The 24,589-nt window shown below is 40.3% G+C and overlaps 1 protein-coding gene across 2 annotated transcripts; it reads right to left on the reverse strand.

The window, feature by feature from the left end:
• Nucleotides 1-1,401: 1,401 nt before the first annotated feature.
• LOC103282846 (chitotriosidase-1) lies at nt 1,402-24,084 on the reverse strand. Of its 2 annotated transcripts, none has more exons than XM_062978503.1 (11): nt 23,994-24,084; nt 15,671-15,700; nt 14,290-14,491; nt 12,182-12,238; nt 9,019-9,184; nt 7,254-7,378; nt 6,963-7,053; nt 5,026-5,208; nt 3,894-4,010; nt 2,999-3,134; nt 1,402-2,092 (listed from the first exon to the last, which is right to left on the reverse strand). In XM_062978503.1, the coding sequence occupies exons 1-11, from the start codon at nt 24,016-24,018 to the stop codon at nt 1,827-1,829; spliced, it is 1,398 nt and encodes a 465-aa protein (XP_062834573.1). In that variant the 5' UTR covers nt 24,019-24,084; the 3' UTR covers nt 1,402-1,826. The 2 variants fall into 2 exon arrangements, with proteins under 2 accessions (XP_062834573.1, XP_062834574.1); XM_062978504.1 differs by having other exon boundaries at nt 9,019-9,115; nt 23,994-24,078.
• Nucleotides 24,085-24,589: the final 505 nt, after the last annotated feature.

A 24,589-nucleotide genomic window follows, 5' to 3' on the forward strand; every position in this document is an offset into this window, starting at 1 on the left:
AAATCATCCTCAAAACCAGGCCAATCTAAGCCTATCCAAATTAGATAAGTATTGAATTATATTGATCTGGAATAAGAAATCTAGTTAGAGGAGCAGGGTTATTCTGTCGCTTCTAGAACTAATCTTTGCTGTAAAGATAGGGAAGGAAAGAGTTTCTCCTTCTAATATAGGCAGCGTGATTAGGGTATAGTGGTTTTATAATCACCTTTGCTTTCTGGAACCAGGGATAATTCTGTACCTAAAACCTATAGAAATTTGTTTCATTTTCTGCAACTTTAAGATCTGTGCCAGGTTTACAACCTTGTATGAATAAACATCCTTTTTTGAAGTTATCCAGACTCAGTCGTTCAATATCTATAGGACAGCTTATAGGGATTTGCAGTTCGCCCGGATAAAGGACAGCACGTTTCAGTTTTATAGTTTTTTATTGTCCGGCGGACGGCACAATACTCCTGACCTCACAATCGTGTTAAAAAACAAAGTTTGGATTGTCAATGTTGCAATCCCAGGTGACAGCAGGACTGAAGAGAAACAACTGGAAAATCTGATACGATATGAGGATTTAAAGACTGAATTGCAAAGACTCTGGCACAAGCCAGTTAAGGTGGTCCCAGTGGTGATTGGCACACTAAAGACCTTGGCCAGCGCTTAAACACAATCGGCGCTGACAAAATTACCACCTGCCAGCTGCAGAAGGCCACCTTACTGGGATCTGCACGCATTATTCGCCGATACATCACACAGTCCTAGACACTTGGGAAGTGTCCGACATGTGATCCAATACAACAGCCAGCAGAGTATCTGCTGTGGACTCATCTTATTGTGTTTCTAATAATAATAATAATAATAATAATAATAATAATAATAATAATAATAATAATAAAAAAATTTGGATCCTGCCCTATCTCCCCAAGATTGACTCCTTTCTCAGGGAGGAAATATGCAGCTGGGCTTTAGTTATTTCTTTCCTCAGAGAAAAGGGGATTTTTTCTATAGAAAGAGAGAAACACAGCTGGGGCCCCATCTACACGGCCATATAAAATCCAGATTATTTGGTTTGAACTGGATTATATGGCAGGCAGTGTAGACTCATATAATCCAGGTCAAAGAAGACAGTCTGAGTTATCAGTTTTAATAATCTGTGTTGGTCAGGTAGCAGGCTGAGGGGGTGGGGGTGTTGACTATGAATTGTATCGTATTTTCAACTTTCAGTGGCATGCTGAAGAAGGAGAAGGGTTCTATACATTATGCAAAAATCATATTAGAATGATTCCTTTGCATAATATGGGTGGCTTACTGTATGTTTTGCAACATTTTATTTTTGGCCAGCCAAAGCCATTTGGTATTTCAGTGAATTCACTAACCCCATGCACTTTTGCAACAAAAGACATTGATAATTACTCTGCTTTGAGACAAATTTATTTCCAATAATTTTCTATATAGCAAAATAGGAGACAAGAACAAAGAATATGTAACAATACATATTATTCTAAGGAAATTACAATGGTTGCTTGTATCTTGTGGTTTGATATAAGATGTAGTGGGAATCATGAGGGTCTCCTGATGTTCTTGGACTGCAACTCTCAGACTTCTTCAATATTGTTATCGCAATATCATTCTCACTCTTAATGACAATTATGAATGGATAACATTACTTTGGTATTTGAGAACTGGAGTAGCATATAGCTGGACACACTGAGGAGAATAATAGCATACAGAAAATAGCTATTTTTCCTTGGCTCTGATTATATGCATATGAAATTCTAGTTAGCTCTGATTAAAATGCAATGCATCCATCATTGGAGTTAATCGATATGAGGTGCGTTTTACTGAGGATAATTGCAACATTTGCATTGAATGTCAAACGTTAGCCCTCCTGGGCAAGAAAAGCTGTAGGCTCTATTACTGCCACACATATAGTACTTTGTGGCATCTTGTGGGTTAGTATAGAACCCATCAGCCTTGCCATTACAAAAGTTGTCTGATGTAGGTGGAACGGCTTTCGGTGGGTTGGGTTCTGATGGATTGGATTCTGGTGGATTGGGTCTTGAATTTTCCTCTGAAGTTGGAAGTCTGGGATTTGGAGACAGGTCTGTCAGAAGAATAACATAAACAATTTAGCTACAATTCAGGCATTTTATTTTAAAAATGTAAATATCTGGTGCATAATCATCTCTGGTGTGACATCTGCAGTTCATACTCATTTTTGTCCTCTGGCACTGCAAGTGGAAGCTGTCCCATGGATATTAACGATACATTTAAATTTCTAAATGTCTTTATTTTTAGAATGCTATTGAAAATTCAAGTCCATGGTGTAAGTTATGTCCTCAATTATTCAGCACAGCAAAGATGGGGTTATACATGGGTTCTTTATGCTACATCTCAGGTCAGAAGCACCAGCCCTCACTTTGTAGGGAACAATAGAGAGATTATATGTGGCTTCATGTACACTCTATGGGCCTCCCAGAAAGGTCTTCCACTAGGTAACAAAGTGCTGAACTAAGGAGTTGTTTGGTTTATCCATTGGGTTTCTTCATACTCTCCTTTCTTACACATAGAGAGGGATGGGAGTCTGTGGTTTTCCAAGTGAGATGATATTTTGAGGCCCACCCAATGTAGCTAATGATTAAGAATGACATTTATTGTCCAGTAGCACAAATCCTCTGCTTCTCTTATTTAGTCATCTCCTACTGTGCCAAAAGGAAAAGAAGACACGTGTAATGTTTGAGTAGCAATTTAAGCAACTAAGTTTGTGAAATCACAGTCAGCAGTGCAAATGGAAATATGGAGACTACTTCAAGGGAGATACTTGACCTTTCTGAATGTCAGTTTTTTTTTTATTCTCACCTTACTGGTGCAGCCAACTTTTTATTTTGACCTTGCAACATGACAGAATTTCAATGGAGTGCAAGGAGACTGAGTAAATCATTAATTCCATGCAGTCCTTGTGACTGAATGGTGACTTCAAGAAAAACAAGTACAATAACATCAGATTCACCTTTAAGCCCCAACTCTCTCCTGAGAGTTTGAAGAAGTGGGTATTTCCCTTGATTGCAGAAGGAGCCACCAAAGTCATCAAGATCCATGGCCCAAACCATGCCACCTCCCAAATTGTTTTGCTTCATATACGCAACCTGAATGAAAGAGAATTCAGAAAATACTTCTAAGTTTTGTATTTAGAGAGATACATTACAGTGTCAAAACCACCCATGGATTTGTAAAGTTTCTATCTACAGTATTTGCCTATAAAGAGGATTGGGTAGGGATCTTTTTAAAATAAACTTTGGTTTGTTCATTGATAGACATGTCTTTGAGCACTTCAGTAAGCTGGAAAAGTCTGAAAACTTGCATTGTTTCACAGTATCTTTTACAATCAATATCAGGAAATACACAAATGTAACTTTGGAGGCCTTCAGCATTCAGTATTAGATATGGTTAGGGGCACAAGACTCCCATGAAAGACACTGATCTTTTTTTTACCAGAGAGATCGCCGTTCTGGGAATTGCTAGGCTATGGTCAATATTCACTGGAGGCTAGCCTTGGAATTGCATGCAAGAACCTAGAGATTCCTAGAGAGATGTTCTTTCTAAGAATTTCATGGTCTCCCAACATGACATGGTCTCCCAACATGATTACAGAGTTGCGCTGGAGGACATTTTAAAATAAAATGCCATTCATAAATAAATCTGCAAGTGTCAAAACTACAAATGTGGGGAGATAACTGTAACTCCTATACAGGATTGGCTTCCACATAGGATTTTACAATAGATAGAGTGAACCATAAATATCTTCTCCGGATAGCATATCTTATCTATCATCTGTAGGGATTTCGAAACGTAATAATTATTATATTCTATAAGATGTTTCTTGATAATAAATGCATTATACTTACCTTAGTTTTAATGCTGTTCACATCATCATACCCTACCCACTGGTTTCCTTTGAAAGAATATGGAACTTTTTGTTGTTCAATCACTTCTGTGGTGGCACCTTCTTTAAAGGTGCAGATCTAAAACAAAACAAATTGGGCTATAATAATATTGAGAGATGCTTGAACTAGGACAGATGTGACTTGACTATTTAACTATTTATACTAATTGCAGCTTAAGTGATGGCAGCATCATTCTGTTAAAGAAGGTGCCAGAATCTCTTTGCCATGCAAATTTTCATCCCCATATTAATTGATTTCTCACAGACCTGAGAAAGTTGCTGGAAATGAACCTCAAACACTCATGACCCATAAATGTGAATCGTATGTATGTATGTATGGAATAGAGCTTGAGATGTCACCATGAGAAATAATTGCTTAGCATTTGTTCCTTGGTCATGAAAAAAAAACAATCAAAGAAGTGGATAGACAATATAACTTCCTCCGCAGCTAAGAGGTGAGAGCCAGCTTAGTGTAGTGGTTTGAGTTTTGGACTATGACCCTGGGTTCAAATCTTCACTTAGCCACGAAAACCTACTGCTTGACCTTGGTCAAGCCAAAGGGTCCTTCTAGACAGGCCCTATATCTCAGGATCTGATCCCAGGTTTTCTGTTTATCCCAGATTATCTGGCAGTGGGGACCCATATAATCCAGTTTTAAGCAGAAAACCTCAGATTATATCATGGGATGTAGGGCCTATTTGGAAGGGCCCAAATTCTCCCAGCTTCAGAGAAAGGCAAAGGCAAACTCCCTCTGAACAAATCTTGGCAAGAAAACCCAGTGATAGGATTGCCAGAAATGAAGGCACAAAACCATAGCAGCTAAGAGTGATGTAATTTTCAGAGATTGTTGTAAGCTAACAGAGCCACCCTGAGGATTTGTTGTGGGAGCATTGAACTTGGGAACGTTAGTATGTTTGAGCTGTACTTATATCTCTGCTCGAGCCTGTAAATAATACAGAATATCAGCAAGCCTCCAGTAACTTTCTGGCAAAGGAAACCAAATTTGGGAGGAGTTTCTTGGACAAATAAGATAAGCATGACTAGATAGGCAGATGAATTGCTTGATGGACGGATGGATGATAGATTCTGCCTACCTCATAATAAGACAAGAACCCAGCCTCTCTTGTGTAAATCCCAGCGGTTCCAGGCCCTGAGGCTGGTGCATTGAGTCCAGTTTGTGAGGAAGAAAGAGTGAAGCTTCGTCCATAAAGAGGGATTCCCAGAATAATCTTTTCAGATGGTGCCCCATTGCTCTTCCAGTAGTTCACAGCATCATCCTTGATAAAGCAAGTAAGGGAGAAAACATGTATTTTATTGTCATTTATCCAGTAAAAGCATTATCTTTTGTCATTTCATAGAGTTGTGGTTTCCTCAGTCAAAGCTTCAAGGGGTATTGGGAAAAGCAAATGGAGAACGAAGCTAGCTGCGGATTGAGGCCCCATTTACATTACCATATAATCGTTTCTGAATCCAGATTATCTGCTTTGAATGGGATTATATGACAGTGTAGACTCAAATAATCAAGTTCAAAGCAGATCATCTGGATGGCAGTTTAGATCCAGCCTGAGAAACCTCCTTGAGGAGTGTTTCTTCAGCCTGTACTTTAATGTGTTTTACTCCTCCAGATGCAGAATTGATCATGGAATGTCCAAATTGGCAATGACTTTCTCAGGGCGCATCCAGACAGCACCAAACTGTTCACTTTAATTAGTGGCAAAAAAAAATCAGGAACTGTGAGCAGGTCTGCACATAGACCTGTTGGACCCAAGATGTCTGACATTGTAGTCCACACTTTTTGCTTTGTTCCGGGGTTGCTTTGTTCTGGAGCTTTGCAGCCCCTAAAATGGCTGCTGCAGGACATCTGGCAGAACCGACCACCCGAGAAGAAACCAAGATTAAAAATCCCATGCTTTCCGAGTTCAGGGACAAACAGGTATTGGCAGGTGCAGATTTCCGGCAAGAATCGGTATATTTCCACACCTGGAAATCTTGCGTTTTTTGCTGTTTGCAGCTATTGCTTCCGCGTTTACAGGGAATGGCATCTGGTCACCCTCTGTTTGCTACTGAAGCTCCTGGAATAAAGGTACTGTTTGGATGGGCCCTCAGGGACCATTAAATGTTTTTCTGAAACACATAGCTCAGTTCGCCAACTTGATAGAAGAGCATGGCTGCCCTCACCAATGCATCTTCCACCTAATACAACTGTCTCGTTTTGCCTAGTGGAAAGAATTAGCCCAATCCATCCATCCATAATTTACCCTCCCTCCCACCCTCTCTCCCTCTAGTTACTGTAAAGTAAAAATGTAAGAGTGTTAAAAATGAAATGGATGGCCAGTTCTAATTGGTTCTGTATCACATTCCCTTTGTTTCCAATTGAGACAAGAATGATCTATTGTTGGAGGTGACAGAGATGCAACTCAGCTTACATATGTTTGTATAAGTATTAATAGTGATGCTGCTAGAATATGCATTATTCTTTCTGAATTGGACTCTCAGGGTGTTCATCTGAGCTGAAGAATTAATGATTTTAACACTACTTTAACAGCTGTAGCTGAGTGCTATGGAATCATGGGAGTTCTTTTGCAAAGTCTTCAGCCTTCTCTGCCAAAGAGCGCTGGTGAATCACCAAACTATCACTCCCAGGACAACATTGAAACATGGCAGTCAAAGTAGTGTCAAACTGTATTGATTCTGCAGTGTAGATGCACTCCGAGTTATAGGATATTACCTTTCTATGAATTATTCTCAAGTTTTTCTAGAAGATAGTTTGGGTTTGTTCCAAGAGTAAGAGGTAAGCATGGCTTCCTGATACTTCATACTAGTCAGTTGCTATGAGTTAGACTGATCTAAACTTTCTATTTCAATTTATTTCTCTTAATATAGTTCTTTTTTTATTTCAAACAGGAAAACAGACTTAGTATGATTGAATTCCAGAGAAAGAGGCAAACTCTTTAACCAAACTGATGTTCAAAGAGAGCTGAATGGACATGGACACACACACAAGAAAACTCCGCTATTGGTTACCACATACAGTGTCAGGGACCAGAGGGCTGACATGTCCGGTCTTCGGATCCCAAGATCCATGGAAGTCATATGTCATGAGGTTAATGAAGTCCAGAGACCTATGAAAACAAAGAAGGCAAATAGGCATAAGAATCCTAAGTTGGCTTCATTGTGTGGAATGAAGGGATCACAGACATAATTTGTCAACCACTGAAAGTGGGGTCCATGGACTAAACTGGGCTAAAGGTAGGCAAGCTTGCTTATTAACCATGACCTCAACTGTGTGCTCCTTGGTCCTCAGATCTTTGAGAATACCCACTTTGAGATTTTATCGACTTCATAGCCACTGTCAATGGTTTGTTTCCCAGCTGCTACAGCTGCAGTCAACAACAGCTTTTCCTTTTTTGTCCGTTGGGCTTCTGCCTGGAATTCTTTCTCCAATTCCTAAATCAAACAATTGAGATAAACAATATTAATTTGATTATGAAAAAATTAATATTTAAACAATACTAGTGGAAACTATGCCAGAGACGTACTTCAGAGACAAGACACTTTATGCAGATGGGGCAAGAACATGACATCATTGTTTCTGAAGCTGCTAAAATGCAGGAAGTTGGGTCCTTACATTTGTTAACCTTCTGTTCTATACACTGATTGATTCATAAGGAGCAATTCTGCCTTTGTCTGCTTTGCTACTTCTTTTTTGTGCTTGAGGTACAGCCACATTTTCTAAAACTTTGATTGCCCCCCTTAAAGGGCAATTGATCCCTTTCCTTGTTCTACATACAGTAGAGTTCCAGTTATGCGACATAAACGGGAAGGCCGAATGTCGAATAACTGGAACTGTCGGATAATAGGGAGGCCCTATTATCCCTCCCAGCAAGCCGAAGGGAAGAGTCTTGTCCCTCCAGCAAGCACCCAGTTTAGAGAAGCCCAGTGCGTGCTTGTTGCTTCTCCAAAGTGCCTAGCAACGCACAGCAGGCCTCTCCCCAGCACTGGGTGCTTGCTGGGAGGGAAAGTCTGTGCCAGCTGCATCTCCTCCCTCCAGCAAGCACCCTGGATCATGCGGCCTGGCCTGGCACGTCAGATAATACGGTATGTCGGATAACCGGAAGCCGGATAACCGGAACTCTACTGTAACAGCATTGACTGGTCTGTTAGTTATATCTAACTTCAGTAGTAGTGGAACAGACATTTCCATCATGCCTGAGGTAGCAGGTTAATTCAAGGGATCGATAGAAGCTCTGTGCATTTGTGTTGTTATCTCTTGGTGGATGACCAGAGTTTTTCATTGCTGCCCCACAGAATCTGCTGCCTGACACCAATGCCTCTCTTTGCTTCATGCTAGGGCCAGCCTTCATTCTAGTAAGAACTTTTATATTATATAAACTTTCCTTGCTTAGTTTCTCCATACCTCACAACCTCTGAGGATGCCTGCCATAGATGTGGGAGAAACGATGTGGGAGGGAATACTTCTGGAACATGGCCATACAGCCCGGAAAACATACAACAACCTTTTCATGTTATCTGCTTGCTTTAGTACTGACTAACAGACTGCAACAGTATCAGATGTGGTTTCTTATTCATATTTCAATCATCTTTTCTGCCATTCTAGTAGTCTTCTTCAAAAAACATTCTTTGACTGAGAAAACTAGCATTCCTCTTTTCCAGACCTCACTGATGCTCTTTTGAATTCCATCTATTGAGGCCCCATCTACACTACCATATAAAATCCAGATTATCTGCTTTGAACTGGATTATATGGCAGTGTAGACTCATAATTCTGTCCAAAGCAGATAATGTGGATTTTCTGCTCTGATAATCTGGGTTATATGGTAGTGTAGAAGAGGGTTGACATGTATATAATTTTGCCACCGGAATAAAACTCTGCATTCAAAAATTTGGCACTGTGGACTCAAATAACCCAGTTTAAAGCAGATATTGTGGGATTTTCTGTCTTGATATTCTGGGTTATATGGCAGTGTAGAAGGAGCCTGATATGCACATAATTTGCCACCAGAATAAAACTCTGCATCCACAAATTTGGCTAACATTTTGTGGCTGTATGCTGGGTTTTACTATACCTGAACCAAAGCAGTGAAGCGCATTTTATCCTCTGCAGGACTGCCTCTGGCACCAGGATATTCCCAATCTAAGTCTAGGCCATCAAAATTATACTTCCTTAGGAAAGAAATCATTGAGAGAATAAATGCCTGACGATTGGCAGGAGTGGCCACCATGGCTGAAAACCTAACACAGAAAGATAACAGTTACTCTGATTAGTATATGTCACAAGGCTTTTTCAGTGATGGCATTATGACAGCAGTACACCTTCCTTCCATGGAGTCTTCAGGTGGTTGCTGAGGACATCCCTTTCCCTTCCCAACTGAAACATGCATTCAATGTGCTATACAGGCAATCAGTCCCCGTGTTACAAACATCCGACTTACAAATGAGTCATAGTTAAGAACAGGAGTGAGACAACAGGAAGTGAGAGAAATCTACCCCTAAGAAGGGAAATTAACTCTTGAAAAAGCAATCATGGGGAAAAGGTGACTCTACTGAAGTTTTCTCACCAATCCTTGTTTCCACAAAAGGCCAAATTTTAAAAAAATCCAATGATGACAGGACAGAAAGTGAGGTGAAATTTCTGAACAGGGGAACAGATAGCAAAACAAACACCACAGGGGTGTTAACCCCTCCCTTTGCTCTTCAAAGTTGGAAAATACATATTTTTGGCTGGAGTTACACTTAAAAAATGTACCTGTTCCGACTTACAAATTCAGCTTAAGAACAAACCTAGGGCTCTTCCACACAGCCATATATCCCAGAATATCAAGGTAGAAAATTCCACATTATCTGAGTGTGGACTCAGATATCCCAGTTCAAAGCAGATATTGTGGGATTTTCTGCCTTGATATGTTGGGATATAGGGCTGTGTGGAAGGGTCCTCGAGAACCTATCTTGTTTGTAACTTGGGGACTGCCTGTACTTTGTTTCACAGCAAGGTCTCTTAGCTTTGTATAATTTAATCCCCTGCCTATTTGTAATCTTCATTTTAGCTCTCATTTTTAAACTCAAAATTGACCATGAAATTATGTAAATTAGGCATATTTAGGCAATTTTTTTTTTTTGCTTTTTCCTGTGTTCAAAGATCAACTTTTTCTTTATTTCTTCACATTAGAGTAGGTATCAGGAACATAAAAATGCATTCATGGTCATTTAATTGTATGTGAGCACCTTACTTTGTTTAATAATGTGTTATTATGTTGTTATGTAATGTTTGTGTTGCTTTTATGACTGTAAACCACCCTGAGTCCCATCCAGGAGATAAGGTGGTATATAAATAAAGTTTTATTATTATTATTATTGTCCACTAAAACATTGAGAACAGTGTGACGAACTCTAGGTCTTGGCATCAAGTCTTAGAAATCTTTCACACTACATAATTATGTGATTCCAATTGAAAGGCCATAGCTGCACCCTACGGAATTCTGGGGTTTGTAGTTTTGGAGGGGGGCATTGGAGTAATAATAATAATAATAGCAATAGTAATAATAGTAATAATGAAAAACTTTATGTGTATTCTGCGGAATGCTCTGGCTGAGAATTTCAAATACTTTCCAAACTACAGATCCCAAGATAGCATAGGATGTTGTTATGCCAGTTAAAGTAGAATCATAGTATTGTAATTGTGTAGAATGAAAGGGCTTCTAGTCTGGTTGTTTGAGATTCCACAGAAGGGTACATTTCCTTTACCATGACACCATTGCTCTGTGGTTCTCCAGGTTTGATTCCCCCACTAGTTAAAGTGTCTTCTTTTAAGGCTTAATTATTGGCTGTAAAATATGCAGGTATTCTTGCTCTTATCTTTCGATTTCTGGGATGCACCTCTTTATAACTTTTCCAAAACTAAATGTGGAACTTAGCCAGAAAGAGCAAAGAGCCACCCTTGATCTAGAACAAATAATGGTTCTAGAACAGAAGTTCTCAACCTGTGGGTCCCCAGATGTTTTCCCCTTCAACTCCCAGAAATCCTAACAGCTGGTATACTGGGTGGGATTTCTGTGAATTGTAGGCCAAAACACCCGGGGACCCACAGGTTGAGAAACACTGATCTAGAACAAACTGGAAGAATGTGGCTGAACCTATTGCATCCACAGGGACACACAATCTAAGAAGAAATTGTATTCCAATGCCTCTATATACTATAAATAAAGAAATAGAGGGTATAATATAGGGATGCGCCTTTTTGTATAACAGGTGCACAATGACAGACCTCAAGGCAATCAGAAAGATTTCTTAATGTCAGAAAACAGTAGCTGCTGCCAACCAACAATGTCACCTTCTGAAGAATAGATCTCTAATTGGAGCTGGGGGACAAATCAAGCAGTGAACAGTGGTATATGTGATGGAAGAACAATTTTCTATTACTATCTGTCAGACGAAAGGAAAAGCCTAGCAGCTCAATCTATCTTTCCTTTCTGGTGCTTTGCTTCCACAAAACAGAGCAGTGCACTGATTTGTCTCCAGTGAATTGTTTTTGGGGGTGGAATGGGATGGGGGATGAAGTAATCTGGAGTGTGTAGATATTCTGAGAACATGTCCTCTCTATTTTCAGAGTTAATGTTCCAATATTTCTTGCATTTGCTAGATTGATTAGCAGGACTGACACCAATGGATAACATTTTCAGCCTTGAAATTAACATTAAAATATATGAGATGGAAGATTGGAGCTAATATGCATATTTCTCATTATTTCAATTTCATGGCCTGAAAATGTCAGGCTCAGTATTAGATGTGGGGGAGGGAACAGTGTCACTGAATATTGATGATTCTAAAATACATTGGCTTACATCCTGTTGTTAGTCCCAACTAGAGTAGACCTATCAATACACAGGGATTTGCTAAGTCAGATTTACTTAATTTTCACTGATTCAAGTGAGCTTTTGTTGTTGGAGTTAACAATTGGATTTAAGCTTTGGGGATTCCTTCTTGCAGGAGAAATGCATTTTATTCTGTCCCATTGTTTGCTCCACACAGCTATTACGGATCACTCTGGCAAATTACGCTGGAGTAAGGCACCAAGAGTATTATTTGCATTTGTGAAAATTAGAAACTTAATTTCAAATAAAAAAGAGAGCTAGAATCCTAGAATTCCACCAGAAGTCTGCAAATTAGAAAGCTCTCATTGTGGAATTCTCATGATGAAGTTTCTTTCTGAGAAACACACATCCCACAACTTACTTTGCACTACCAAATGTCCATCCACCGATAGCTAACAGTGTCTTCAGTCCTGGATTCCTAGACAGAAGAGGAAAAATTAGAGTTCAATTTTCTTGTCTTGCAACTATGTTTTTCTATACCTCAGAGATTCATTTTCCTGGGCCACCTTGGAGCACTGCTATGCATGTGCACACAGGATACTGTGTGCAGTTGGAGTGCAAACTGTGTGCCAAATGACTTTTCATGTCTTCATTTTTCCCTTTACGGTCTAACCCCTGAAGGTGGGAATATGGAGCACCTTCAAAAATTTAAAATCCCCTCTTCCCACGTAGTCAGAATAAATAGAGCGAATAGTTCTTCATTCACTTTGTCTTACTGGTTTGTGGGATTTTAAGTTTTTCAAGGGATTCTTGTGCAACACATTAAGTTTGGGTTCAAAATTTATGAGATCACTTTGAACCAAATGAAATTATTTCTATAGACAGAAAGCATACATGATGGGCCACCAAGGATTCGGTTCATATCCTTAGGACAAGAGGTTTATTGCATTGGAGTTCTCATCCTGACATCAGAACAAAACAAAATAAACAAACAAATAAGGAGAAAACCTCAAGAAATCTGAGCTCTCCCAAACTCTACTTCATTGCTCATTTACTCTTTTTCTACAGGAAAAAGTGAAATGGTACAAACTCAAACTACACTCTTTACTACACAAATAAAGACTAGTTTGCCTTTTCTTTAAAGTAAATGTGTGGACATGATTGGGACCTGCATGCCTGGCATGTACTGTGACGGCGCGAGTGGCGCCATCTATATGTCAAACTATAAGTTTCAAGATTTGAATAATTGTATCATGCCTGATTTTGCCCTTACCCTGTAAATGTAGTTGGATTGGTTATTTATATCTGTCAATCAATGTTGTTTGCACCTGTTGTATTGCTCCCTCAGCAAAATTGTTTGGCTCCACCTCTTCCTGGAGTAGGACAGTGTTTCCTCCTTTTCATTCCACCAGCAAGCTCTCTACCAGATGGACGTGAGAGAGAGACTTGGCTCAAAAAGCCCTTCAAAAGTTACCTCTCAGCACCAATTCTGAGGTTCTTACCCTTGGGACTCACACTTCATGTTCAGGGCCAACCTGAACAACGTTGAGGAGTCTCAAGCGCCTTCACATCAGTCCTTTGGCAACAGAGGAAGACTCTGTCTTCAGATATAGGTCATTGGACTGAGGCTGAGTTTGCTCCGGCATTCACAGCCAGAGAAAGAGGGATCTGGAAAAGCTCCACGGACTTAAACAATCAAAGACTGTAATGTATATTTTCTTTTACCCCCTTTGTGAACAATAAACCCAGTTTTTGAGTTATCTACAGTGTTTTGGTCCTTGGGAGTTCCAGTTTCCCTAAAGGAGGGCAAGAAGCAATCCCCTGGGGAAAGATGTCACGTCCATGCCTCTTTCACTAAGAGTTATAGCCCCAGGCGCGACGGCACATGTACACACTGTAAAAACTTCCTCCTCTATTTCACTTTTAGTCTCAGTCTTTAGAACTGGAATGCTAAGACATTGAATTGTCTGGTTGTAGATGAGGAATTGGGATTTATCCCAAGTAAAAAGCAATATTGAATTCAAAGCTGATTATTTTCTCATCTGAGACAGAAAATGCTACGGAAATTCTTCTAATAATTTGCCAGGAGTAGCTGATTGCTCTTATATCCCTTTTTTGCCTTTAGTCTAAACTTTGAAGGAGCTATCCAAGGCCCAAAAAATATTTTTGTGGCTAGGGTTCATCACACTGGATAGCTCATTTAATTTTTGGACTAAAGCCAAACTGTGAATGTAATGCCTCACTAACACGGGAATCACCAGCTGACACTGTAACTCTACCATTTTGCTGCTTCCTGACAAGTAAAATTAACTTCTACAAGGAGCTATCTTCACTATGCCTAACAGTAAAGCTGGCCTTGACAATAGGATCTCATTGCATTACATGTGAGGGTTGGCTGGACTACATTTTTTTCTTCAGATCTCATTAAGCTAGCAACTGTTTTCATATCAATTCCCTAAATATCAGAATACTGGTGAACTCATGCAATGTGACATCCCAGTCCTCATTTTATCCTAGCATTCTCCGTACTTCTTTTTGAGATCATTGAATTCCTTGTAGAGGTCCACATCGTTCCATTCCAGAGTTGCAATCTCGTTTCCTTTCATTCCCGCAAATGCGTAAATGAGATGAGTGCACACATTAGGGTCAATGTCACGAGGAAGGAATCGCCCTTTGTCTGGTCTGTACTGAGCCCAGTTGGTGAAATAGCAAACCACTTTGAAAGCAAAACCTGTGGAAATGAGAATGTACATGAATGGCATCTCAGCACTGGTCCTACTGATTTTCAGAAATTAGCCTCTTAAATCTTATCAGCTTTAGCTTTGTGAATGGAGATGATTAACTGGAGATGGTTTTGGAATTAATGGCTAGCATCCTATTAATAAGCTAGACCAGGGATCCCCAAACTAAGGTTCGTGAGTCGGATGCGGCCCTCCAAGGTCATTTATTTGCCCCCCCCCTCAGTTTTAGAATTAGGCTCACCCTAAGTCTGAAATGACTTGAAGGCACACAACAACAACAATAACAACAACAACAACAACAACAACAACAACAATCCTAATTAACTTGACTATCTCATTGGTCAGAAGCAGGCCTACACTTCCCATTGAAATCCTGATAGATTTATATTGGTAAAAATTGTTCTTATTTTTAAATATTGTATTGTTCTTTCATGTTTTTTGCACTACAAATAAGAAATGTGCACTGTGTGTAGGAATTTATTTGTATTTTTTTTCAATCTATAGTTTGGCCCCCCAACACTCTGAGGGACCGTGGGCCATCCCTCTGCTTAAAAAGTTTGAGGACCCCTGAGCTAGACAGAAGTAAGTTCTGTTCACTTGTATAATTTACTTGTTTAGCCATTATGGAGTTAGTTTGAAATACTCTACATCTCTCATGCAATGATCAAACTCTTGGTAAAAGCATCAAAACATCTGGGCGTCCCCTGGGCAACGTCCTTGCAGATGGCCAATTCTCTCCCACCAAAAGTGAGACTTCCATTTTATCAAGTCGCTCCTGACACAGAAAAACATAAACAGCTGTTGACATCCAAAACACCCAGAGGACTGAAGTTTGCCCATGCCTGTTCTAGAAGGAATTATAATTACTACTTCTGTTCTGGAACTGGTGAAAGTTTGCTCTAGATCTAAAGCAAAGGCATTAGGGATGTGTGTGTGATTTTCTTCCAAGACAGATGTTCTCTAAATGAAAAAATGGGTGCTGTTTTATTCACAGCTTTCCCACTTTCATGGAGGTCTTGCGTCACTATCCCCTGGAGGGCAGCCAGCACATAAAGACAGATGAATCTAAACAGGAAAATGTACAATGGAGCCCAACAAATACAACCCTTACTCTTGTGTTTTGTCTCTTACTTTGATTATGAAATGGGAAATAATGAAACTTTACTTACTGCTCTGAAGAAACAGCAAGATGGCAAAACCTAGAATAAAATGAAGAAAATGTAGGCATTAATCTTGGGGATGATTCTGTCATGATCATCATGATGAAAAGCACTGATATAATTAAAATTTCTACCCTTTCTCTTACATGAATTCAAAATGACTTGTAGAATAAAACACTAATATAAAATTATAATCCAGTAATTAAAATATTAATATAGAAATATTTTGTAAAATGTAAAAATACAAGTTAATTTCACACTCTGACCAACATTAAAATATGTTATATTACAGTAAGAAGAGTCATGAGCTATATATTTTTTCAGAAATTATTATAAAATGGTGTATCAATGCCATTTAATCTTTTATAACCCATCTAAAACAGACAAAATGCAAGATAAATGCTGAAAATGTGATTACTTTAGAGCTGACTTTCTTTTTGACTTGGAATTGTCTAAAACCTAATGTTTCCTGGTAAGGAATTGCTCATGAAAGAACTTCATTACATTTTTACTATACAATAGGACTACCATATCTGTGAGAGATATGTTGCTGGAATTATTGTAGTAGAATCATAGAATCATAGAATAGTAGAGTTGGAAGAGACCTCATGGGCCATCCAGTCCAACCCCCTGCCAAGAAGCAGGAAATCGCATTCAAAGCACCCCAGACAGAGGGCCATCCAGCCTCTGCTTAAAAGCCTCCAATGAAGGAGCCTCCACCACAGCCTGGGGGAGAGAGTTTCACTGTCGAACAGCTCTCACAGTGAGGAAGTTCTTCCTGATGTTCAGGAGAAATCTCCTTTCCTGTAGTTTGAAGCCATTGTTCCGCGTCCTAGTCTGCAGGGCAGCAGAAAACAAGCTTGCTCCCTCCTCCCTATGACTTCCCCTCACATATTTGTACATGGCTATCATGTCTCCTCTTAGCCTTCTCTTCTTCAGGCTAAACATGCCCAGTTCTTTAAGCCTCTCCTCATAGGGCTTGTTCTCCAGACCTTTGATCATTTTAGTTGCCCTCCTCTGGATGCTTTCTGGCTTGTCAACATCTCCCTTCAACTGTGGTGCCCAGAATTGGACACAGTATTCCAGGTGTGGTCTGACCAAGGCAGAATAGACAGGTAGCATGACTTCCCTGGATCTAGACGCTATACCCCTATTGATGCAGGCCAAAATCCCGTTGGCTTTCTTAGCAGCTGCATCACATTGCTGGCTCATGTTTAACTTGTTGTCCACAAGGACTCCAAGATCTTTTTCACATGTACTGCTGTCTAGCCAGGCGTCCCCCATTCTGTATCTTTGATTTCCATTTTTTCTGCCGAAGTGAAGTATCTTGCATTTGTCCCTGTTGAACTTCATTTTGTTAGTTTCGGCCTATCTCTCTAGTCTGTCAAGATCGTTTTGAATTCTGCTCCTGTCTTCTGGAGTGTTGGCTATCCCTCCCATTTGGTGTTGTCTGCAAACTTGATGATTGTGCCTTCTAACCTTTTGTCTAAGTCATTAATAAAGATGTTGAACAGAACCAGGCCCAGGACGGAACCCTGCAGCACTCCACTCGTGACTTCTTTCCAAGATGAAGACAACGCATTGGTGAGCACTCTTTGGGTTCGTTTGCTTAGCCAATTACAGATCCAATTACAGATCCAGTAAAACTGGTGGAATAAGTGAATTCTATCGCCAAACCTTCTCAACGCCCGTTCGCACAACAGCCTCTGGCTTGGTGGTGGGAAAGCAGGAACAATCCTTGTTGCCACCTGTAACTCCCCCGTGAAGACTGAACCTGGCTGAATCCTGAAGCAATTCTTCTAGTTAGCATTTGAATTCAAAGACCTCTTCCTTATCCTTTCTCTGAAAATGTAACTTACAATTTCAAATTTGTTACCCTTTGACACTAAAAGATAGGGACATTTAGAATAATGTAGCTGGGAAGGCTGGTGCATCTGCACTGTAGAATTAATGTAGTTCGATACCACTGTAACTGCCATAGCTCAATGCTATGGAATCATGGGAGCTGTAGTTTTACAAGGCCTTTCTCTTTCCTGGGGCTGAATCAAGCCCTTCTGGTACTCTTATCCAGCTTTCTGTCTTACCCCAGATAGCTATGCTCCTTTCTCTAGGGCGCTGGTCTTTGAGGATTTTCCAGCTTTTGCGCATTCTTTTCCTATCTTAAGACTTGTTTAAAAGTTGTTTATCATAAACTAAAATGGGCTTGTGTTTTTGACCCTGTGTCTTGGCCTTTGGTCCCAGCTGCCACTTGAATACAGCCCTGAGAACAAATCAGCCTTTTATTTGAGAAAGGTTTCCGCTCATGCTTTTTACCAACAGTAATAGCTACCATGTGCTTGTATGCTGTGAATATATGTACAGAGGACATTGTGTGATAAGTGCTTATTTTTAACAGGAAAGGAAATGTGTGGTGTTTGTGGTTTTTCTCCTCTGCAAGGATATGCGAAGGGAGATACAGCTCCTGACCCATGTCTCAAATATCTACTGAAAAGGGATTTGACAAATGGTGCCTCATTTTGCTGCTCTGGAGTGAGATACATCAGACTACTCAAACCCTGGGTCATTTTATTCCTGAAGACCAAAATGCATTATTTGAAACTTTCTTCTTGACTCTCAACCAGTGTGTGTGTTGCTTTCAAGTCACCTGACAATTTACGTAGACCCCATGGATTTCATAAGGTTTTCTTAGGCAAGGAATACTCAAATATGGTTTTGTTTTTTCCCCCCTACTGCAGCACCTTGTATTTGTTGGCAGCCTCCCCTTCAAGTAATAACCAGAGCTGACCATGCTTAGCATCCAAGATCAGAAGGGATCTGATGCCTTTAGGACAGAGATTTCCAAATTGTGTGTTGTGACATTAGTTTGTCGGCTGCAGTGGGCAGATGGGTTGTGCAAATGTAATGAGAACCATTTGAGTCTATGTGAAGTAAGCAATAAATAGAGATGAGAATGCCTGGAAAAAAAAATTCAAACATGAGGAAAAAAGTTTTTTCCTGTTTTTTTCCCCCAAAGCTATTTTCCCCTCCCAAAAAAATGAAGTGCATAGAATAAGTTCTTTTCCAATGATAAATAATATACCTATGACATGGTATTCGGACTATATAACACGAAGATCTTAATGAACGATTTCTGAGACTTTTTGTTTCTACATACTCCCACCCACCCCCTATTTTTCTGGAAAAAAGACCAAAACCCCCTGTTTTTCTCCCAAGTTTTCTCCAGGCTTCCTATCTCTAGCAATAAATAATATATTTTTAAAATATAAATAAAATATTTTCATGAGATGTGTTGTGTTCCCAAACACTTTGCTATTACAATGTATGTATGTGTTAGTATCTCTTATAAGGGGTTGGTTTAACCTCCGGTTTGCTAGTAAGATTGAATTACTGTGTCTCAAAATAATGCATGTTTAAAAGTGTGCCACTAACATGGAATGTTTAGAAAGCTCTGTGTTATGGTATTTAGGACCTATGCAGACATTTTTCATTGATGACTGACTATTTCCATTTCAGTGGGGTGGTGAGTCTACCACTGTGTTAGTTCAAACTTTAAAGGTGCCAGACTCCTAACCCTAACGAAGGTCCAGCATTTTGGATAGTTCTCTGTAAAGTTAAGATGAAAGGTGACATGGGAGCTACCAGTCATCATTACATTTTTCATTGAAGATTTCTGTGATGTTCTTGTCCACATCCCCTCACTAAAAAAAAAATCGCCTTTTGCAAATTTTCTTTCAAAATAAAAGGAGAGAGAAAAAATACCACGCTTAAGGAAATATGGGAGGAGGAGTTAGAGATGAAAATCAATGAAATGGAATGGTCGCAATTGTGGAAACAAAGGCACTTGAAAAATTTATCAATAAGAGTTAAAGAAAATTATTATAAGATAATTTGGAAATGGTATTTAACACCATTAAAAATGTCAAATATTAATAAAAACCATCCAAAAAATTGCTGGAGAGGCTGTCAGGAAGTGGGAACATATATACATATGTGGTGGCCTTGTAAATATGTAAGGAAATTTTGGTATAAAATATTTAAAGAGATAGAGGATATAATGAACATCAAATTGGAAAGAAGCCCTGGTACTGCATTATTATCAATTTATAATAACAATAAGATGGATAAAAAAGAAAAAGAAGCAATAACAAATTTATTGACAATAGCAAGACTGCTTATAGCAAAGAACTGGAGAAAAGTAATAGATGTTCAGATTGAAGAATGGTATAAGGAAGTATGGAAATTGGCAATAAATGATAAGCTAACATGCAAATTAAAAGTTAAAAGAGGGATATGGAAAAAAATGATTCTGAGGATGTATGGGGGAAATTTATTGAGAAAGGACTCTAAAAAAGGGATGGAGGGCTACCGCCTCAGAAAGAAATGAGAATTTGGTTAGACAATACATAAGAAATGGCTCGGGGTGGGAGGGGGAGATACACAGTGGTGAAGAAATATAGATGGACAAATGTTAACGATGTAGTAGATATAAATCAGCAGTAGATATAAAAGAATGATGCAGGTATTGTACGATACATTACATATCTGCTATGTGATAAAAGTAATTATTGTATGAAAAAATTTAAATTCAATAAAAACTATTAAAAAATAAAAAGGTGAAATGCTCTCTCTCTATATATATATATTCTCCTATATGTTTGTGTGCATGGCAACTGCCACTTTCCCCACCACAATGCTCAATAATGAGATTTAGTCTGGGGCAATGATGTGGGTTTCCTGGAAAAAATAAAGAAGTCAAAGAAAAAAGAAATGGGATAAAAAGTAGTGCTCTAAATAATGTGATCTGATTTAGCACATATTGGTTACACCATTCTGCCCCCCACTCAAGTGAAGTCTTTCATGCAGAGATAATTTCATCCTAGATGTACTGTTTTTCCTCTAGAATGGACATCCCATGGTTCCTGAATTTTCATGACCCTACCCACTGCTTCTCCCTTAACCTTTTCCTATTGTTTCCTATGGAACACAGTTAACAGAGGAATTGATCAGCAACTGAACAAGAGGTTTGGGGAAAATTCACCATGATTTACAGGAATTATAGTTGACCTACATCCAGAGAGCATGTTAACCCAACCAATGATGGATATGAACCACAGATAATGGGACTTGCAGTACCTTCACTGATACTGTAACCCCCACCAACAATGGACTGGGACCAAACTTGGCACAGAGAAGCCCTATGACCAACTGAACATACTGCAGGGGTTAGTGGGAATGGACCTTGATTCTGGGAGTTGTAGTTCATCTACATCCAGTGATACTGTGACCCGCAACAATAATAGATCAGAACCACACTTGGCACAGAGAAGCCTCATGACCAACTGAATATAATGCAGGGGTTTAGGGGAATTGACCTTGATTTTTGGAGTTGCAGTTCACCTGCATCCAGATAACACTGAACCCAACTGATGTCTAATCTGGACCAAATTTGGCACACAGACCCAACATGATCAACTGTGCATACAGGCCTGGTCTAGAGCTGATTGATCTCAGATCTGGGAGTTGGAGTTTACTCCAGAGAGCCTTGAACCCAGCCGACAACGAATCTTGACCAAACTTGGCACACAGACCCAACATGGCCAACTGTGAATACTGGCAGGGTTTGGGGGTGGTTGTCCTGAGAATCTGGGAGTTGTCATCAGGGCCGGTCGGAGATAAATTTAAATATTAAGCGGGGGCGCTGAAAAGCGCCCCCCGCCGGCCCCGCCTCCTGCGCCCTGGCCCCGCCTCCCAACCAGCGTGCCCTGGCCCCGCCTCCCGCGCTGCGTGGGAGGCGGGGCCAGGGCACGCTGGGTGGAAGGCGGGGCCAGGGTTGGCCCCGCCTCCCATGCTATTCGCCCTGGCCCCGCCTCCCACGCAGCGTGGGAGGCGCGGCCAGGGTTGGAAAGAGGGAGGCTTCGCCGCCCGGGGAGGGGAGGAGGGATCGCCTCCTCCCCTCCCCGGGCGGCGAAAGGAGCAGCTTCGCCGCCCGGGGAGGGAAGGAGGGATCGCCTCCTCCCCTCCCCGGGCGGCGAAAGGAGCAGGCTTCGCCGCCCGGGGAGGGAAGGAGGGATCGCCTCCTCCCCTCCCCGGGCGGCGAAAGGAGCAGGCTTCGCCGCCCGGGGAGGGGAGGAGGGATCGCCTCCTCCCCTCCCCGGGCGGCGAAAGGAGCAGGCTTCGCCGCCCGGGGAGGGAAGGAGGCGATCCCTCCTCCCCTCCCCGGGCGGCGAAAGAGGGAGCCACAAGGCCAGGGCGCACTGGTCGGGCGGCGGGGCACCGTCAGAGCGGTGCCCCGCCTCCCTCCCAGCCTGACGGCGCCCCCCGGGACCTGCGCCCGAGGCGGCGGCGTCACTGGCCTTTATGGTGGGGCCGGCCCTGGTTGTCATTAACTCTTATCCAGACAGCACTGAACCTAGGCAATGACAGATCTGGACCAAACTTAAGTGATATTACCTAACATCCCAAAACAAACAATGCCTTCTTCTAATAACCCGGGCACTGCCGAGTCCCCAAGCTAGTATTTAATAAGAAAAATTGAGTACACCTGACAAAACATTACTCTTTTTAGAACACATAGCTAAAGAAAGCAGTATCTTATATCAACAGTTTAACTTTCTTTTGCTGGGATATAATTTTAGCTTCCATTTTACTCACTCACTCTGTGCACAACTAATTAGTTCCATGTTAAGAGAAGAAAAAAATGATTAAGTGCAATAGGTTAAACATTCTGTTTCACTAAAGGATGAATGCGAGTCTGTAGACCCAGGCAATTTATCACATTTTCCTTGAAAGTGTACTTCTGCCAGATTGAAAGCAAAGGATTTTTCAAAAATTGAATCAAATTTAGCAATGTAGTCATTTGTTAGACTGTGTCCCTGGACCCTAGAATTTGACGTGTGTCTCCTTAGAGGAATAACTAGTTCATATTCCAGATTTACTCTGTCTAACATGACTGATTTTAAGACACCAGCAAAGACAATTATTGATAAATAAATCTACATCTATGTAGCATATATTTTTTTCTCTCTGCAGAAATATATAGCATTAGAATCCCATATCTCTGGTTGAGGCCCTTGAACAATGCAAGATGGTGTCCAGATTGTCAACACAGTTTTTGAAATGTCCTCCACATATTCATACAGTCCTTGGTAGGAAGAAAGATGCCAATGTAAGTAGAATTACTACCATGTTTCCCCAAAAATAAGAGTGTCTTATATTAACTTTTGCTCCCAAAGATGCGCTAGGTCTTATTTTCAGGGAATGTCTTATTTTCCATAAAGAAGAATTCATATTTATTGTTGAACAAAAAAAGAACATTTATTATATACTGTACAATAGTTGTCATCACAAACCAGCATAACCAGACAAACTGAATCCTATCATGAATTTCTTGTTATCATCATTATTTCCATATAAAACAATCTATGGTACATACATTTATTGATCCTGCATGCTTTGGCGTTCTGTTCAGTAGGCATACTTCAAAACAAAAATTTGCTAGGTCTTACTTTAATAATAATAATTTTATTTAAACCCCACCACCATCTCCCCGCGGGGACTCAGGGCGGCTTACAACGAGAATATGGCCGGGCTGTGGCGCAGGCTGGTTAGCAGCCAGCTGCAACAAATCACTCTGACCAAGAGGTCATGAGTTCGAGGCCAGCCCGGTGCCTGAGTCTGCCTCTGTCTCTGTTATATGTTATGGCATTGAATGTTTGCCTTATATGTGTAATGTGACCCGCCCTGAGTCCCCTTCGGGTGAGAAGGGCGGAATATAAATACTGTAAATAAATAAATACATAAAAATATGACAACAACATAGCATACAATACACACGATCCACTAAAACAATGAGATTTAAAAACAATGCAATACAAGATAAAAACAACATAATAGTTACTTTAAAAACTTTCAGGGCAGGCCTTATATTTAGCAATTCAGCAAAACCTGTACTAGGTTTTATTTTCAGGGAATGTCTAATTTTCGGGGAAACAGGGTAGTAATGACATATTCTGTTTCCAAACCAATGGTGAATTCTTCTTTCTTGAGAAATTCAATGAAATATTCCCATCCTTAATTTCTCTGACCACAGATAGGATGGAGAATTTGTACACAGTTCCAGCTGACCCATTCATTAGAAATATAGGAGCCTAGTTTTTCTCTGGATCTGGTCACTGGTATTCTAGATCTGTTAGACTAAGTTTCCGCAGCAATGCAATTTTGTTTAAGTGGTAGTTTTTCCCTTCTGGAAATGGCTGGTCTGTCTCCTGACTTCATCCAGTAGCAATGTAATTCAACAACATCCAACACTGAATGGTTTTGAATACAATCTTACCTCCCCAAAGGAATATTCGTCCCATACTGAGTCCAAATGCTGCTCAGCTGTCTTACTTTTAAGAATGCAGACTTTTAAACCTCAATTCACCTTGTCTGTTGCTTTTATATAGGCTCATACCCACAAAGAACAATTGTAATGTTGAAACAGCATTTCCCATTTGTCTGTGGTTAAGCTATGTTGCAATAATGATCACAATGAAAGGCATAACATCCTGGATTGCAATAGTGGAATTCATGTTACTTGGATTTACTTAAGATACCTGCACCAAACCCAAAACAGAAGTTAGGGAAGGGGAATATCCTCAGGGGCAGTCAAGGGAAAAAGCAAGAACTTTGAACGATTGAAGAAAAGCCGAGATCTCAAAAGGATCAGAAAGCCAAGTCAACTGAGACTTCACTTTGGACAATTAAGCAAAGAAGCAAAGGGAACATTTATTTGTTTAATCACACCGTAACCTCACATTGGATGTAATTTTGGATCTCCCTGTAGCTGTGTTTGGAAGATGAAAGAAATTGTACATAAATGGCACCAAATCTTCCAAAACAGTAGCAAGCAAAGGATAATTTAGCTATGACAAAACATAAATATCAAAC

The sequence above is a fragment of the Anolis carolinensis genome, chromosome 4, assembly GCF_035594765.1.
Source record: "Anolis carolinensis isolate JA03-04 chromosome 4, rAnoCar3.1.pri, whole genome shotgun sequence".
NCBI lineage: Eukaryota > Metazoa > Chordata > Lepidosauria > Squamata > Dactyloidae > Anolis > Anolis carolinensis.